General features: G+C 45.5%; 1 protein-coding gene and 1 pseudogene across 8 annotated transcripts; one reads left to right on the top strand and one right to left on the bottom strand.

Annotated features, from left to right (window-relative positions):
* LOC123067895 (disease resistance protein RGA5-like) overlaps positions 1 to 872 on the bottom strand; it is a 3,280-nt pseudogene extending 2,408 nt beyond the window's left edge.
* An 833-nt stretch (positions 873 to 1,705) lies between these two features.
* LOC123072384 (uncharacterized) lies at positions 1,706 to 5,968 on the top strand. Of its 8 annotated transcripts, none has more exons than XR_006435080.1 (8): positions 1,706 to 1,964; positions 2,056 to 2,298; positions 2,710 to 2,758; positions 2,831 to 4,009; positions 4,125 to 4,641; positions 4,726 to 4,793; positions 4,925 to 5,059; positions 5,147 to 5,521. XR_006435080.1 is itself a non-coding variant. In XM_044495943.1 (8 exons), the coding sequence occupies exons 4-8, from the start codon at positions 4,602 to 4,604 to the stop codon at positions 5,962 to 5,964; spliced, it is 321 nt and encodes a 106-aa protein (XP_044351878.1). In that variant the 5' UTR covers positions 1,706 to 1,964; positions 2,056 to 2,298; positions 2,710 to 4,009; positions 4,125 to 4,601; the 3' UTR covers positions 5,965 to 5,968. The 8 variants fall into 8 exon arrangements, 3 of the variants coding, with proteins under 3 accessions (XP_044351878.1, XP_044351877.1, XP_044351876.1); XR_006435082.1 differs by having other exon boundaries at positions 2,710 to 3,366; positions 3,494 to 4,009; XR_006435079.1 differs by having other exon boundaries at positions 2,710 to 4,009; positions 5,147 to 5,200; positions 5,280 to 5,521.
* Positions 5,969 to 16,102: the final 10,134 nt, after the last annotated feature.

Genomic DNA, 16,102 nt, shown 5'->3' with positions numbered 1-16,102 from the left:
AAAAATATGAACTCCCTAATTTTTACATGATATGATTTATATAATAACTATAGGAATTTACAAGAAAAGTATAAATTAACAATATGCTATCTAGATGCATATGCACTAGTATAAAAACGATGTCATTATTTTACTAGATGAAATGAAAATCGGGTTGTAAAAGAAGAAAGAGCATATGCACACACCTCTTGTCATTAAGGAATTCAATTATGTCATCAATGAGATACTTTTCATCCCTCGCTGCATTATGTATGTTTTCGTACTTGACCTTGTCAAGTCCATAGAGAATATCCTTCAAAACCTTTTTCATTTCTGGGTTTTGCGAAACCGAGACAAAAGCACCACAATCAAATTGTGATTTGATCTTGTCGTATGCTGCTTTGGCAAGAGTTGTCTTGCCTAACCCACCAAATCCAACAATAGAGATCGTCTTCAACGGATGCTTCGACCAATCATCATCTTTAATCAACATATTGATCAACTTGTCTTGTGTTTCTTCAATGCCAACGAGCTCTGTCACATCTGTGTACAAGGCCATCATGCGAGGGTCAACACTAGTATTAGCACTAGTGTCCCGGACGTGGAGTAACTGAGCGCGAGCTCAAATGGGCTCGATATCCACGACGTTCGCTGGTGCATATAGATCAGTGCCATTTGTTTATACGAGCGGTGGTGGGCTGCTGGAAAATGCGAACTGTGGAAAAATACGTACGAGGCAGTGGTGGGTGGTGGGCCATGCTTCGGGGTTAGAATATGCGAATTTGACGTGCAGGGGGACCCCCGTCCGCCGTTGACGAGGTGAGCCGCGGAAAGGGGTTCCATTCTGTAAATATCACCCTCAGAAGAGCAACATGCTTCAGAGACACTAACATTGCGGGTTGTCGTGATTAGCCGGCTTCCGAGGCTCTTCTTGGAGAAAGCACACTTAATTAACTCCCATGTTTTTTCACTCCATATATCATCGGATTACGATGAGGTACCTTTATGAATGCATTTAATCGTTAGTTAACAAATCAATACAATGAGGATAGTAAAATAATATATTATTATATTAGTTTGGATAAATTACTTCTAAGAAAACTCGACCAAATTGCTCACGATGTAAAAGAGGCGAGAACTTATTTATACTATCCTGAAGACGTTGGGCCGACGGTGGGGCCAACTGCCGTGGCGGGGTGGCTAGCCCGCTGCTCTGCTGTACCGCAGGTTGCCGGTTCGAATCCTGCCCGGGATTCAATTTTTGTTCCTTTTATTTACTTGTTCAAACCGACGCAAATTTGCAAACGTTACGTGATTACACACAAAGTAAGGGAGTTTTCTGCAAAAAACTTGCCACGTCAGCACCCAATAGGCGAGCCCAACCAGTCAGTTTCTCTGTCAATACGTATAAACAACAGTTTTAGCCTCTTTTGCAACGCCTCGTCCCAAAGTTGGTACTGACACGTAAAAATTACCAATCTTGATACCAATCTGCTTCCAATACCTTAATTGTGGTATTCTGTGCAATTTACTCGTCTGGAGAAGATGATAAGGAAGGGACGTGGAGTAACTGGGCACGAGCTCAAATGAGCCCGATATCCAGTTCGTTCGATAGCTCATCTGGATCTGAGCCATTTGTTTATACGGGCGTTGGTGGGCTGCTAGAAAATGCGCACTGTGGAGATATACGTACGTCGCAGGGGTGGGTGGTGGGCCATGTTGGCACATTAAAATAGCATTCTTTAACGGGCAAGCCTACGTCCGTTCACCGCCGACAAGGTGAGCCATGGATCAGAATCAGCGGGCCCGTCTGATCCGTCGGGAAGTTCGCTTTCCGTTCGGTGGGTACAGGCGGAAATTGAATGCAGGGTCCAGTATCTTCTCTGCCTAGAGCGGTGCTCATTTGGAAGCTCAGGCCTGCAGCGTAGAGAAAAAGAGCGGCGGCTGCGAGGCACCATGGATTTCCTGATGCAGCCAATCGAGGGGTATGTAGATCCTCACTTGTCTGGCGATTTCGTCGCAAATCTTAGACGGCTGGCTATGGTGACTGAAAGGATTTTGTCTGTGGTGGATCAGATCCACTCTCCTTGCAGATTTAGGCGAGAGCTTGGTGCCGGTCCCTGTGCCGCAAGCGCCGTCGGGAGGCGCTATGGTGGAGGAGTAGGAGGTGGCGGAGCAGCAACAGGCGGTGGACAGCGCAGACGCTCAGATTTTCGCGGCCAAGGAGGCGGCGGCGGATAGGAGGGAGAGCTCGCCTCCGACGTCGGAGCTGTCAGTTGGGAAGATGAATCCGCAGGTGGTGACTGTGTGGAACAAGAGGTTAGTGCTGGAATTGTTCTTGCTGTCAGTAATCTAGAGATTTTACAGAAAAGTTGGGATGAGTGAATAAATCGTGCCATTAAAACAACTAGGGATTTGCAGTCAATAAGTAGAATAATGCTTACTAAATCCAGAGAGTTGAACTGAGAGAATACTACTTACTGAATTCAGGCACTTAAAATGTGAGTTGGCTGCGTTAGAACAACTAGCTTAGTGCTAGAATTGTTCTTGCTGTGAGTAAACTAGGGATTTACAGAAAAGTTTGGATGAGTGGATAAATCATGGCTTTAGAACAACTAGGGATTTGCAGTCAATAAACAGAATCATGCTTACTGAACCCAGACAGTTTAATTGAGAAAATACTGCTTACTGAATTCAGGCACTTAATATGTGAGTTGGCTGCATTTGCAGGCTGAGGATAGGTGCTGCCGCACCGAGCAGACCACCCTGCCCAACTCGCGTCAATCCGATTATTATTAGTTGCAGTTATTCTGTAGTTTCTGCATTCTAAAAATATTGATTACATATGCAGGGTAAAGTTGGTGTTAAGAACACAAGGTCTTGCCGTTGCAAATGTCAGACGCTGGGTGGTACATCACAGAGCATTGGGAGAGCCACAACCATTCCCTTTCACCAAACTTTGGCGAGATGGTGCATTGGCCATGGCACAAGCATATATATCTGATAAAACAGTTGCGGCAAAACAATGCCAACCTTGCGAAGGTGTATGGTATCATAGGGAACTTCTTTGGATCAATGGAGAATGTGCCATTCACCAAAAGGTCTTTGCGCAATCTCCGTGGGAAGATAAATAGGGAGCAGGTCGATGATGATGAAGGTGTTTGCTGAAATTGGGGCCAAGGATCCGCATTTCACATACAAAATTCAGGCTGACAATGAGGGCGGGATTAACAACCTGATGTGGGCAAGTGGAAACAGCAAGCTGCAGTACACATTTTTCAGGGATGTGATAACATTTGACACCATGTACTGGACTAATTTGTACGAAATGATGTTCAGGCTATTGTTGGTGTTAATAGTCATTTCCAGAGTACCATCCTGGCAGAGGTGCTTGTTTGTGATGAGACAACTGAGAGTTCTGAATGTTTTCTCAGAATTTCTTAGAGTGATGGGCGGCGCTCCTCTGATGACTATACTTACTGGTAAGTTCTTGCTTTCCTGGTGTGTTTTGCAGACCCTATTCAGGCTATGGAGCTGGCTATCAAAGAGCATTATGCCAGACACCACATGCTGGCGGTGCAAGTGTCACATGCTCAAGAACGCAAAGTAAACGTTGGGCCCTCTGTACACCAAGAAGAGTGAATTCAAAGTAGAGTCCCATGAGGTGGTGAACTACATGCTCACGGTAGATGGGTTTGAGAATGGGTGGGTGATGATGTTGGATGAATACAACCTATGGAGACGCCCATACATGACTCAACTTCTCGAGATCAGAAAGAAATGGACAAAGCCGTATTTCGAAGGTGTTTTATGTGCAACAATGAGCACATAAAGGAGTGATGGTGTCTAATGGATATGTTTGCGCAGAAGTATATGATGCTTCTGTTCGACAGACTCGGGAGAGAACTATTGAGGAGAAGAGAACAAGAATTTGTTATTTCAGTTTGAAAAATATAGAGTAGTGAGCATGGTACTAATGGTTACAACTGGTTCCTGATTGGGGAGATCTTTGATGAGGGTGCTTTGACAGGTATGATACTGAAAAAAGTAGTATTATGTCGTACAGTTCATATTAAGTTAGTGGTAGAGACAAGAACACAATTCTCCCAATCATGTCGCTGACATAGGTATTGTGTCGATCATAGGTGGAGTTGTTGGGAGAAATGTGGCTGCCGGAAACAGTAATCGTCGCTGGCAGGCAAAAATTGTAGGTTAGTCAACAGTGGTATAAATTTGTCAATTGAAATGTGCTTGAAATACATACTTAAATAAGGGGCCGTTCGGAATCACTCCGCTCTGTAACTCCGCCGTGGAGCGGAGCGGCACCCAGTTCAATTTTAGCGAGCGGCGAAAGTGGTGCTCCGCCCGCTCCGCTCCCTGACGGAGGAGCAGAGGATTCCCGAACACAGCCTAAATGTGGTTCACAGGACGGAGGTATGTTGGTGGTGCCTTCGAGACAGGGAACATGGGTTCTGCCAAAGTGGTCTTGGAGACGGTAGGGGAATAAGAAGTCAGAAAGAGGCAACAAAAAGCGGAGGAGAGTGAGGTTCTCGAACATTGTTGAAACGATTTGTCGATCGGAAACCTCAGAAACCGAAGACACTTCAAGTGATAATCACAGCATGGCAAGTGGGGATGATGACCTTCGTGCGCGTCGTGCTGGTAATATAAAATTGAGTGCCCGTGAAAAGAGTCTGTGTTATCGATATGACCAACCCATTGACAAGCAATGTGCTTCATCCTCAGGAAGTGACAAGGAGCAAGGTTATAATACAGTGGTGGCACTGGAAAGGGTGGCGACAGAGTCCAAAAGGGTGGGTGAACCAGAGATAAGCATCTCAGATGTTTCAGCTAGCGGTGGTGCCGGTGCATGTCACGGTGTCTACCAGCTTTGATTAGTTGAGGGCTATTTGTTTTGAAAAAACTGTCCTTTCCTTTTGTACAGGTGGAGGTGCTGCTGCACTTGGTTCTGGAATTGGCATGGAAGGAGGGGCAGCTGATGATGGAACTAATTCTTGTGGGAGGATCCAGCGTCATGACTGTGACTGTGAGCCTGGATACACATTCAGGGGTTCTTCAGGTTAGTGGAATTGTTGAATGTTTGAGAGTAGTATATAGTGCATATCAGGGCGGATGTACGGATAACTTGTGTCGACCACAATGTCAGAGGTTGGAGGTAGCTCAAGCCAAGGAGGATGTGGTGGCAATGCAAATGTTGAAGGTGCATAAATTTTCCAGAATGAATAATTCGGGGGGGAGGGGGGGGAAGGGTTGCCATAAATTTTTCATTGCCAAGACAGTGTTGCAGGTAAGCTGCCGTGGCAAAACTTCTGGATTGCTGCTGCAGTGATTGAGCGACACTGCCATGGCCGAGTTTTTGCCGACGTAGTGGATGCTCAAACAGTAGACATGTGTGGGATGGACATGAAACAAAATTGCCACATCAAGGGGGTGTTTTTTGATTGACCTTCAGATTATTGCTTAAAATTATTACATGGAAAATACATTCTGTATATTGGAGATTGTGGGTGGTGCTGCTTAATTACTTGTTACTTAATTTTGTGTGGCGGCAGTGCATCTTGAACAAGATAAGGTGGTCATTGTTTCTGATCTGGCACTTTGCGAATGTCCTCCTGCACCAAGCTCAAATGCAACCTCATGAACACAGAAATGAAAAAAATAGTAAAAAGTCAAATGTTTTGGCAACAAGCATTGATGAATTTATACATACGTGTAACCTTTTGTGAGGAAAAGATTCCTATTTGCTTTGAAAAAAAGCAAAATCATTACTTCAAAATGCTTTTAAAAATAGTCTTTTTGAAGCATTGTTTTTTTTTCTCTCAGAGCATTTAGGTATGTTTTTTCTTCGGTGATTTTTGTATGTGTGTAGACAATTCTTTAATGTTTGTTGCAAATAAAATTGGATTTTTTAATAAATAATACTTTTACTGGTCATGACAGAGGAGAAACTCCATGCACAATTGAGGAAGAAATAATAATGGAAGGGGACGAGGCGAATGAATCTTGCAGAGGAAGGTTGGTTGGTGGACTGATGGCTGCAAATATATAGATGGGTTTGGACAACGTTTCCGTCTGTGCGTGTCATCTGAGCACCGTCTGAGACGTCAAGCATGAGACGGCGGCCGTCACATTAAGTCTGGTTGGTGGGTGGGCCATGGTCTGCAAAAGAATTGCATATACTACTTCGAATACATGGGCATATACGTGGAGTGGTGGGAATCTTGGCGCTAGTGGACGTAGGAGATAAGGAGCACATATGAGCCCGAGCTCATAATAGCACTTCCCATAAGGAAGAGATAATATTGCGAGCAGCACAAAGGCTTTTAATCCAACCGACCGGGCGGAGTCATGTGGAGCACAGCCTGGCTTGCTGCGGCAGGTCCCACCTTTGTGGCCACTGGTTGACTGATGCTCTCGGGATTGAAGTTGAGCAGGCATTCACACTCTGCTCAAATCAAGTAAAGGAGAGATTCCTGCTCAATGCAACCGTGGCATTCAGGGTTCAAAATTTCAATGAAATTTCACAAATTTCGATGGGGTCCAAAATACTTGTAATCCTAAAATTTTGAGTCAGATTCAACATAAATTTTAAATTAGGTTAAAATTCATTAAAATTTATTGAATTTTGAAAACTTAAAATCCGAAAGAATTTCCGGAATACGCGAAATTTCGCATATTTCAGTGACATCTACAAGTTTTTCGTTTCCGAAATTAAAAACCTTGGTGGCATCACACGTTGCTGTCGGCAAAACGAAACTACTATGCGGACGACAGTTCACCGCACGAACTTTGAACGACGGAGGAATTAACGGTGCTATCCAGTGTTTGGTCTATGCATGGACGGCTTGATGTACTCTGTCGTCTGAAAATCGTTCAGATTTGTCGTGTGTGTAGCAGCGTTGTCAGCAAAACTGCAGCCCGAATTAAACGTACAAGAGTCTAGCACTAGAGCCAACCTGCGAACAAAATAATAAGACCTCAAAAGAGCATGCCTTTATTCATACAATTAAATTAGCTGACAAAGTTGCTTACTGGATACTGTGCAAAATACAAATGCTATATAGAATGGGGGAGTAAATAGTTAGTGCCCTCAATGGTGTACCTATTGTTAATTAGCATATCATTATCTCTCTTTTTTTGCAGGGAGTATATCATTATCTTAACTAGATATAAACCCGTGCATTCGCATCCGAACGACAACGCTGACATATTGTTCATTTGATCAAGCCAACTTGATGAATACAATGTAAAACTTCAGAATAATGGTACAAACTGAAAGCGACATTTCTATTTACCACTCTGGAATAAGCATGAGTCTGAAAGCTGTTACAAGCAAAGCACTGGAGTGAAAGCAGGCAAACCAGGCAAATAATTAATCCTGAATGCTTCATCATTGGCAAAATGCATGGGGTCCGCCCCACAAACTTCATTGCTCTTTAGTTGCCGGAAGCAAGAGGAAAATTCAGACATAAGTGAACAGTATGCACGAGAGCCTTAAGTCGCTGCACAAGATGATCAAACGGCAAGAGAACTACAGCGCTCTTCATGGTCTTGGTTGGAACGGAAGCAGAAGAGGAAGTTGGAAGCTGTCGCACGACCGATTGAATCCATGTCGACGAAATCTGTTAGCTCCTGCAACCTACAATGCCATGTGGAAGCGCATTCGTACAGGTGGTTCAGTTAAATGCTGCACATGAAAACAGAGTTCATCCAAGTACAGAAAGGGCATGCGTATTATTTGCAGATTCTTTGATCTTCATGCCATAATCTTGTGCTAGATAGTAACAACACGTAGTGCTATTTGTTTGCGCACCACTAGAAATAAAAAGTTCAGAACCAAGGAGAAATTCTTGATATTTCTTGGTACTTAAAATATGAAGGTAGGGCAAAAGGAAAAACAGAGTTCATCAAAGCGTACAGAAGGGCATGGATATGCTCAGCTGTACAACGAAAAATGAACTCAGTTCATCCAACTACCCAGAAGGGAATATAACTACTGAATTATTTTCTAATCTGGGAAACGTCATGCTTAATCTTGTGACAGGCAAAAACTATATATATATATATATATATTTAGTGTAATGCTTAATCATGTATTGGACTGATCAAACTAGCTAGCTACAGAAAATAGGCTAAAGGAAAATGGTTACAATATAAACATGGCTCGGGGAATAAACTACGGTAGTAAGCTCCAAAACATGAGCTTGTTCTGCTACATACATGTGAACACGTTGTCCCAGACAACATGACCACGTAGTAGTCTTATAATAAAACACTACCGAGTTCAGGTTGGAAACCATCAACGAGGATATCAAAGTCCTTGCATAAGGCATGCTCTTAAGAAGAAACTTCTTCTCCCTGAACAAATCAATCAGTGGCTTAGTATGCTAGGGATACATATGAAATGAAGGTAGCTAGTCTCACAAACCAATGTATACTTCGCACATGCATGACTGACCTGGGATGATTCTAGAGGAAACAACATTGACTTTATCGAATTTACGGCGGCAACTTTCACCAAGTACACGTGAATCAGAGGTAGTCACTTCTTTCATCCAAACATATGCTTCATGAACGAAACACGAAGAAATGCTTACACAAGTTTCCAACACTAGCTTGATGTCCGACAAAATCATGGAGAGGATAAGGATGTTGTCGATGGGCTCAACAACAATTTATCAAAATTTCCATAAAATGGAATTCCACGACTAGGTGAACAAGGTGATAGCATTGGTCAGACCAAAAGATGTAATGGTGTATGCTCGAGGGTTCAACCACGAATAAGACAACATTACGAACATCGTTGGTTCTGATTTGATTTGAGAATAGCCCACACTCAAATCAAAGATTGGATAAGATGATAGGTCCATTAACTAATCACTAGGGTCAATCAATGAAAATACCATCTTTCTTCAACACATATACAAGATATCCCTTAAAATGAACTAAGTCGGACAAGCTTTTATCCTCCAACTCTCCAAGTTGTTGTTCAGCTTAACTAACTAGCTCAGGGGTACCAAACATAGATTTTTGGAGAAGGGGTGGTTACAAGGAACCAACTTGATCACAAACTCAACATAGCGGTCAGGTGGCGACCTGGTGATACTTCCGAGAAGATATTTGGAAAATCATGAACCACCGGTATGTTACCAAGCTCGAGAAAAATCTTGCTTCTAAGGCAAGTCGAAATGATCAAATAAGCAAGGGATTGGCACAATCCTAACCCATTGATCGAAGTGTGCACCAGAAATATGGACTAGGTAGCACGATCAATCTTAGGATGACGATTCCATAACCAACACGCTAAGGATGAGAGTATTGTCCATTAACTACCAAGCAACCGAGTTGCTAGGAGTATAGATTTCACACATCACGATTCACTTGTCGGTGTTCCGGTTATAATAACACGGGAACCAAGGAATGAATATCGATGGCGAGAAGTATCACTGTATCAAGAGTTCATCGGATGGTGTGCAATTCCCATGATAACCTTAATATAAAGATGGTGATACTCTAAGGTAGAACAGAACAAAAGTTGGATTAGTATTTGATCTGCGGAACACAACTGCTTTGACCCAATCCTGGATATGGATGAGGTACTGGAGTTTGTTTCTCCTAGTCATTTCGGAATAGAATGGCTTGACGGACCACAAGAGTAGTGGCATCGATGAACACGGATGCATAACTACTCCTGACTATCAATTGATAGACGAGGTCAGAAGACAACTAAAGAGGGACAACCCAAAGGAACATATGTTTTTTCTGAGTTGTGAATGCATGGATTAGTATGCCGAACAAATTCAGCATATTTCTTCCGGATAACCCATGTTGAAGAGGAAGGACTGGCAGATTCACAACTATGAATGGATGACTCATCAAGAGCATTCTGGTTGCGATCTTTTGGTTCAAAGAACTTCTGCCATAATGGTTCATGGTATTGGAAGAATGATATACCACGAACCTCGAAGACTATCGCAAAGGTTACTAATATCCTAAAGGTACGAGCAACACTAACAACATGAAGTAAGTAGGGAAATCTCGGGTTCAGAAACCCAGGAGTAGAATACCTACTACTAAGTGGCATCACGGGATGCTTTCGAGAATGATGGCCAGAATCATCACACTGGGAACACAAAGCATGGCTGGATTACTAGATGATCCCCTAAGACATCTAGGGTCATAATAATAGCTTCAACATATATGTCGAGGCAATCGAGTACCTCAACAGACCGCAATTGGTGTGATTAACCTGGCCTAAAAAGACATTGAAACCAGAGGGAAAGGATTTTGCAAATGCATCAGACTCTTGAGAAACCTGGGATGACTCGGACAGCATAACGGCTGTAAATGCTCAAAAGATTGGAGACATGCTACAAAAATGGTGGCATAGCCACTCGAACATCATAACAACAAGGTTCTGAGATCAACTATGAATACACGGAGATAGTAGAAACTGAACTGAGGCTTGGATCCAACAATACTATAAGTCTACGGATTAGTGACACGTGATCCTGATAGAAGAAGGAGAGAGCCTAGTTCCTTAACCCCGTAGGAAAAGATAAGATGACTCAGATCAGAAGGGCATAAGGTAAAGGAGTAAAAAGAGCCTTACGTTCCATCCCACAATCAATTCCCTTATATAACTAAAGAATTTCTAGACTCAACTTCGACCAGTTTGGCTTGGTAATCCTACAGGCAGTCAGGCTCTGATACCAAAGCTGTCAGGACCCGATCCTGAGTCACACCGATCTAGCATGTAACACATCATATCACTTTGCGGCCTCACGCACGGTATTCCCACGGGTGCCACCTTCCTGGCCCGGGACCGTTTGCACCTTTTGGCTCACGTATATGATAGTGCCGCTAGCATCCATATGACAAAGAACCCGGGCTGACATGGCTAGTCGTGAACCCAAAGTGGCACTAACTTACAGGGACAGGCATACATGACCCAACAACGAACGTGTCGGTCATCAGCGAGTGAATCCGGGCTGTAGCAACTGGGCTAGCAGGACTCCTGTAAATCGGGCTGTAGCAGGCTAACAGGACTCCGGTATTCATCGCGTGACATTTCCCCGAAGGGACAGACACAGGAACGAAGAAGGACACAAGCCGGCCAGCCTAAGTGTTCCGGAGCAGTAGCAAGCTACCAGGGCTCAGTGGAAGCACTAGGAGACATTTCCCGGTAAGAGAGGCTACCAAGGATAAACAACTAGATAGTCAGATCCCACACATATCAAGCATTTCAAATCATACACACAATATGCTCGATATGTGCAAATACAACATGCCATCACAACACAACTCTACGACTCAAAGTATTATTCAATAGGCTCCGAGGAGCGAGATATTACAAACATGGGTCTCATGACCCAACATTCAGAGCACACAAATCAAAGCACAAGCGGAAGCTTAACATGTCTGAGTACCAACAACTATAAATGAAAAAGGCTGAGAAGCCTGACTATCTACTAGATCCTGTCGAGGGCACAAGATCGTAGCTGAGGTAACAAGCTAAACGCCGAAGTCCACGCGGAACTACTAGCGAGACTGAAGTCTCTTTGCAAAAACATAAATCAAGCAACGTGAGTACATATGTACCCAGCAAGACTTACATCAGATCTAACTACATATGCATCATTATCAACAAGGGGACGGTGGGGTTTAACTGCAGCAAGCCAGCTTTGACTCAGTGGCTAACCTGAACTACGACTGCAAGTAACTCTTTTGAGGTGGCGCACACGAGTCCACATATTCACCATATCAATACACCACTATGGATCCGCTCCCGTCTCCCTACGAGAACGCCATCCATAGCACTCACGCTTATCTTGCGTATTTTAGAGTATCCACTTTCACTTGTCTATGAACTGTACAGGCGACCCAGAAGTCCTTTACCGTGGACACGGCTATTCGAATAGATCATATTAACCCTGCAGGGGTGTACTTCTTCACACACGCTCTCACCACTTACCGCCGTTTACACGACATGTACTCGGCAACCTTCAAGCGGAAGCCCAGCGAGGGTGTCGGCCACAACCTGACTAACCACACAAGTCTCTCGTCCAGATTTATCGCCTATTCGGGTTCCATCTGCAAGGAGATCCGGCCGGGGTGTCGCTCACGGCCCCAAACGATGTGAGCAGGGTTCCCAAGCCCACCATCCGGGTGCCACTTGGTACACCGTGCCACCGTGCCTAGTCTGTCCCAAGCCCACCTATACCGGGTGCCACTTGGTAGACTACTAACACTACCTACAAACACCAGAAACTAGTTGCAACTCCTGGACAGAGATCATGTTGATTAATAAGTCGAGAGGGGTCGAGTTACCGGAACCCAATGTGTGGTAGTAACTGTTCATGGATCACAAACACAGAACTCAGTTCCTGAGGACGGCTGCAATGAGACAACCCACCATGTACTCCTACATGGCCTCTCACCGCTACCTTTACCAAATCATGTTCACACTCTTAGACCATACATAGTAGGACATGTACACCACATTCCAATTCATCCCCGATGAATCAGACCTGACTCAACTCTAAGCAGTAGCAGGCATGACAATAAGCATGAATGAGTAGGCACATCAGGGCTCAAACAACTCCTACTCATGCTAGTGGGTTTCATCTATTTACTGTGGCAATGACAGGTCATGCAGAGGATAAAGGGGTTCAACTACCGCAGCAAGTAACAGTTGTATCGTTGTTGTCCTAATGCAGTAAAATAGAGCAGGAGCGAGAGAGTGGGATTGTATCAGAATGAACAAGGGGGTTTTGCTTGCATGGCACTTCTGAAGATAGTATAGTTCTTCATCGGTGTCATCGATCTCATCATCTACCGAGAGGGGACACAATACCGGCAACATAGAAGGAAACACAATCAATGCAATGCACAATATGATGCATGATCATGACATGGCAAAATGAGTGTGTTGGGCTAATGCAACTACAAGCAGGGTGGTTTGAGTTCATTTGAATCAAGGATTCAAATGCAAACCCAAAATATGAGCTCATATAAGTGCATTATCTTGTTTCATCTAAACAGCAAGGTTAGGTTGCTCTAACATGCATGAAAATGGTACAAATGGATAGATTGGATTTTTCTGATCATTTTTCATATATAATTTATTTCATTTGGAGTTACGGTTGAATTTATATGATTTTTAGAAGTTTAGGGCATTTTCTGGAATTTCATGGATTAAATTAAATCCAGAAAATGACTAACTGCGTCAGCATGACGTCACTATGATGTCAGCGGTTAACAGGGCCAGTCCAGGTCAAACTGACTAGTAGGGTCCACTGGTCAGTGACATAGTGCTCTTTGGGTCACAGACATGTGGGCCCAGTCAACAGCCACGTCAGCTTGGTCAAAGCTGACGCGTGGGCCCATGGTGGTTAGGTTAAAACTAAACAGGGGTTACCCCGTGGTTAATTAGAGTGGTGGGGCCGGTCTGTCAGTGACACAGGGCGAGGTTAACGCGGTAATTAGCCTCAGGCTAATGACGCCACGTCACCTCACCGGAGTTGGACGCCGGCGAGCACATCCGACGATGGTTGTTCATCGGAATCGAGCTACGGGCAACCATTTGCCTCGCCGTTTGTTTCTACGGGTTCCTTGAGTTCGCGCGCATCCAGATGAGCAGGTGAGAGGAGCTGGGGTGAGCTGTGGCGTCGGCGGTGGCGAGCGAGGCGGTGGCCGGAGTTCGGACACGCGCGGGGATGCGGCTATGTGCGCCAAGGGAGGAGCTAATGGGCTAGGTGGCATCCGCGGGCCACCAGAAATACGCTGGTGCCACGGGTTCGAGCGGAGGGGCTCGGGTCGAGGGGGCTAGGCAACCATGGCGGACGACGGTGCTCGGACATGTGGGCGAGGGTGCTACGGCACGGGAACGAGCAAAACAAGGAAGGGGAAACAGAGTGGAGCTCACAGCGAGGTCGGAGAGAAGCTCGGCGGGCTCGGGGGCGTCCTGCGTGCGGCGAATCGACGACAGTGGTGGTCGGAGTCCGAGGAGGAAGATGACGGTGGTGTCGGTGTTGCAGGGCGTCCGGGCTTGCGCTTGTTGAGGGGAAAACTTCACGGCGTCGAGGCGGACGGCAGGGTCAGCACGGAGAGGCATGGGGTCGGCTATGGCTGCGGTGGTGCGGACGGCGGTGATGGCCGCGCTCGGGCTGCGCGGGAGAGAGAAACAGAGGAGGAGGAGGAGCACAGGGAGAGTGAGAGAGAGAGGCAGGGAGGTGCGTGGCGTCGCCAGACGTGAGGGGGAAGCAGGAGGCGGCAAGCAGGAGCTGGCGCAGCTCGGCTCTGCTGCTGCCACGCAGCTGCCTCAGGTAGAAGACAACCTGGAGGCGCTGGTGGGCTGGGCTGGCCAACCGGGCTGGCCAGGTGGGCTGCTTAGGTGAGGCCAGGTAAGCTCTCCCTCTCTTCTGTTTTCTAATTTGTTTTTGTTTTCTAATTATTTGCCTCTGTTTTGAGCTTAGGAAAAATACCAAGGCATTTTCTAAAATCCTAAAAATATTCATGGACACTTGCTGAATTATTTCAGTGGCCCAAAAATAGTTCCAACATTATTTGAACATTTAAATTATTTATAGAATTTAAATGCCCAAAGTCAAATACAATAAGATTTAATTCAAAAATCCAGAATGGCCTAGAAATATGTGCATCATTTTTGGCAGAGGTTTTCACCTTTAACAAAAATCATGAACTTTTCTAAGGAGCATTTTGGGTTTATTGAAAATATTTTTAGTTGAACCTAGTTGAATTCATTAGGTGCTAGGGTTTGAACATCCCCAATTCAAATTCTGAGAAATTTCAACATGATGCATGGAAGCTAAAGCAAAGACATGCAAGGCCTGAAGTGGGGATGTGACAAAATCAACAAAGGAATCAAAGGAGACTTTAGTTCATCAGTTGTATTCTACAGCATAAATCAACAAAGGACTCAAAGGAGACTCGCCGCTTGATTATTTTGCCGTCGGCTCCGTTGTCGATCAGGTGTATAGATGCCATGGTCGAACTTCCAGGCAGAGCGAGCGTGTGTGCTCGTGCGTCGGCGCTGAAACGAGCGATAGGGGAAGCCCTCGTACGTGGCCTCGTCAGATTCTAAAACTACCCTGTGTGTATGTTTTCCCGGGCTGACCAACAAGTACATATGGGCTTCAACTAGGAAAGCTCCCCTAGGCTCTAGCGTAGGCTGACCAACAAGTGCATATGAGCTTCAACTAGCAAAGCTCCTGAGCTTTAAGCCTTGAGCGCGTGGTTAGGGGGGGGGGGGGGGGGGGGGGGGGCTAATTAGCACTGAATCTGTTTGACGTAGCCTAATTTTAGATGGCGTAGATCACGGCACTTTCTTTACGACGCGGCCGTTGGGGGGGCGTGACCCCTGCTCATCCCCCCTAGCTCCGCCTCAAATAGCCGCCGTCATCCGATCTACTTATCTAGGGTTTTCCGTGGAGGTAGCAGAGAGTGGCCTTGAACTTCTCCACAGCGATGCCTTCAGAAAGGGAACGACGCAGACAACGTCGTTACCCAGATCTGATCGAAGACCTCCATCTCTCGTGCACGGGTCGCCGTCATCCTTGTCGGGATCTGGATGATCCAGGCCGCCGCTGCCAGATCTCAGCAAGGAGAAGTCCCCCCACCGAGACCCGCTGGCCGAGCAGGGGAGGGCGGGACTGCGCCGACTAGATCCGCGATGGATCCGTGCCCGCGCCGCCGCCCCGGAGCCAACCCAGCTCGCACCGCCGTCTGGCCGCCGCGCTGCCCGACGCGCCCTCGCCGCATTAGCATCAATACTCTGCTGCGCCGCCGCATCTCGCGCTACAGCCACACGCCGGGAGAAGAAGAGCCGCTCAATGGAGTATTTAAAACTTGTCTATTTTTTTTTGAGGGGTTTAAAACTTGTCTGATTAGGACATCGGTGTCTTATCTAGCTACGAACCCGTGCATTCACATCGAAACACCACTCCTGACATAACATTTATTTGATCAAGCCAGCTTGATAATTAAGCAGAATATTTGATCAACAACTTCAGAATATTTGTACAAACTGAAAGTGACATTTCAATTTGCAACTCTGGAAGTCTGAATGTTGAATCAGTGG

Source organism: Triticum aestivum, chromosome 3B (genome assembly GCF_018294505.1).
Source record: "Triticum aestivum cultivar Chinese Spring chromosome 3B, IWGSC CS RefSeq v2.1, whole genome shotgun sequence".
NCBI classification, from domain to species: Eukaryota; Viridiplantae; Streptophyta; class Magnoliopsida; order Poales; family Poaceae; genus Triticum; species Triticum aestivum.
The sequence above is the reverse complement of the archived record's forward strand: the minus strand, read 5'-3'. Positions and strand labels throughout refer to the sequence as shown.

Coding starts and splice junctions, on each gene's coding strand:
- LOC123072384 (XM_044495941.1), top strand. CDS start 4,602: ATGGCAAGTGGGGATGATGACCTTCGTGCGCGTCGTGCTG. Junction 4,642..4,725: donor CCTTCGTGCGCGTCGTGCTG/GTAATATAAAAT, acceptor CTTCATCCTCAG/GAAGTGACAAGGAGCAAGGT. Junction 4,794..4,924: donor TGGCGACAGAGTCCAAAAGG/GTGGGTGAACCA, acceptor CCTTTTGTACAG/GTGGAGGTGCTGCTGCACTT.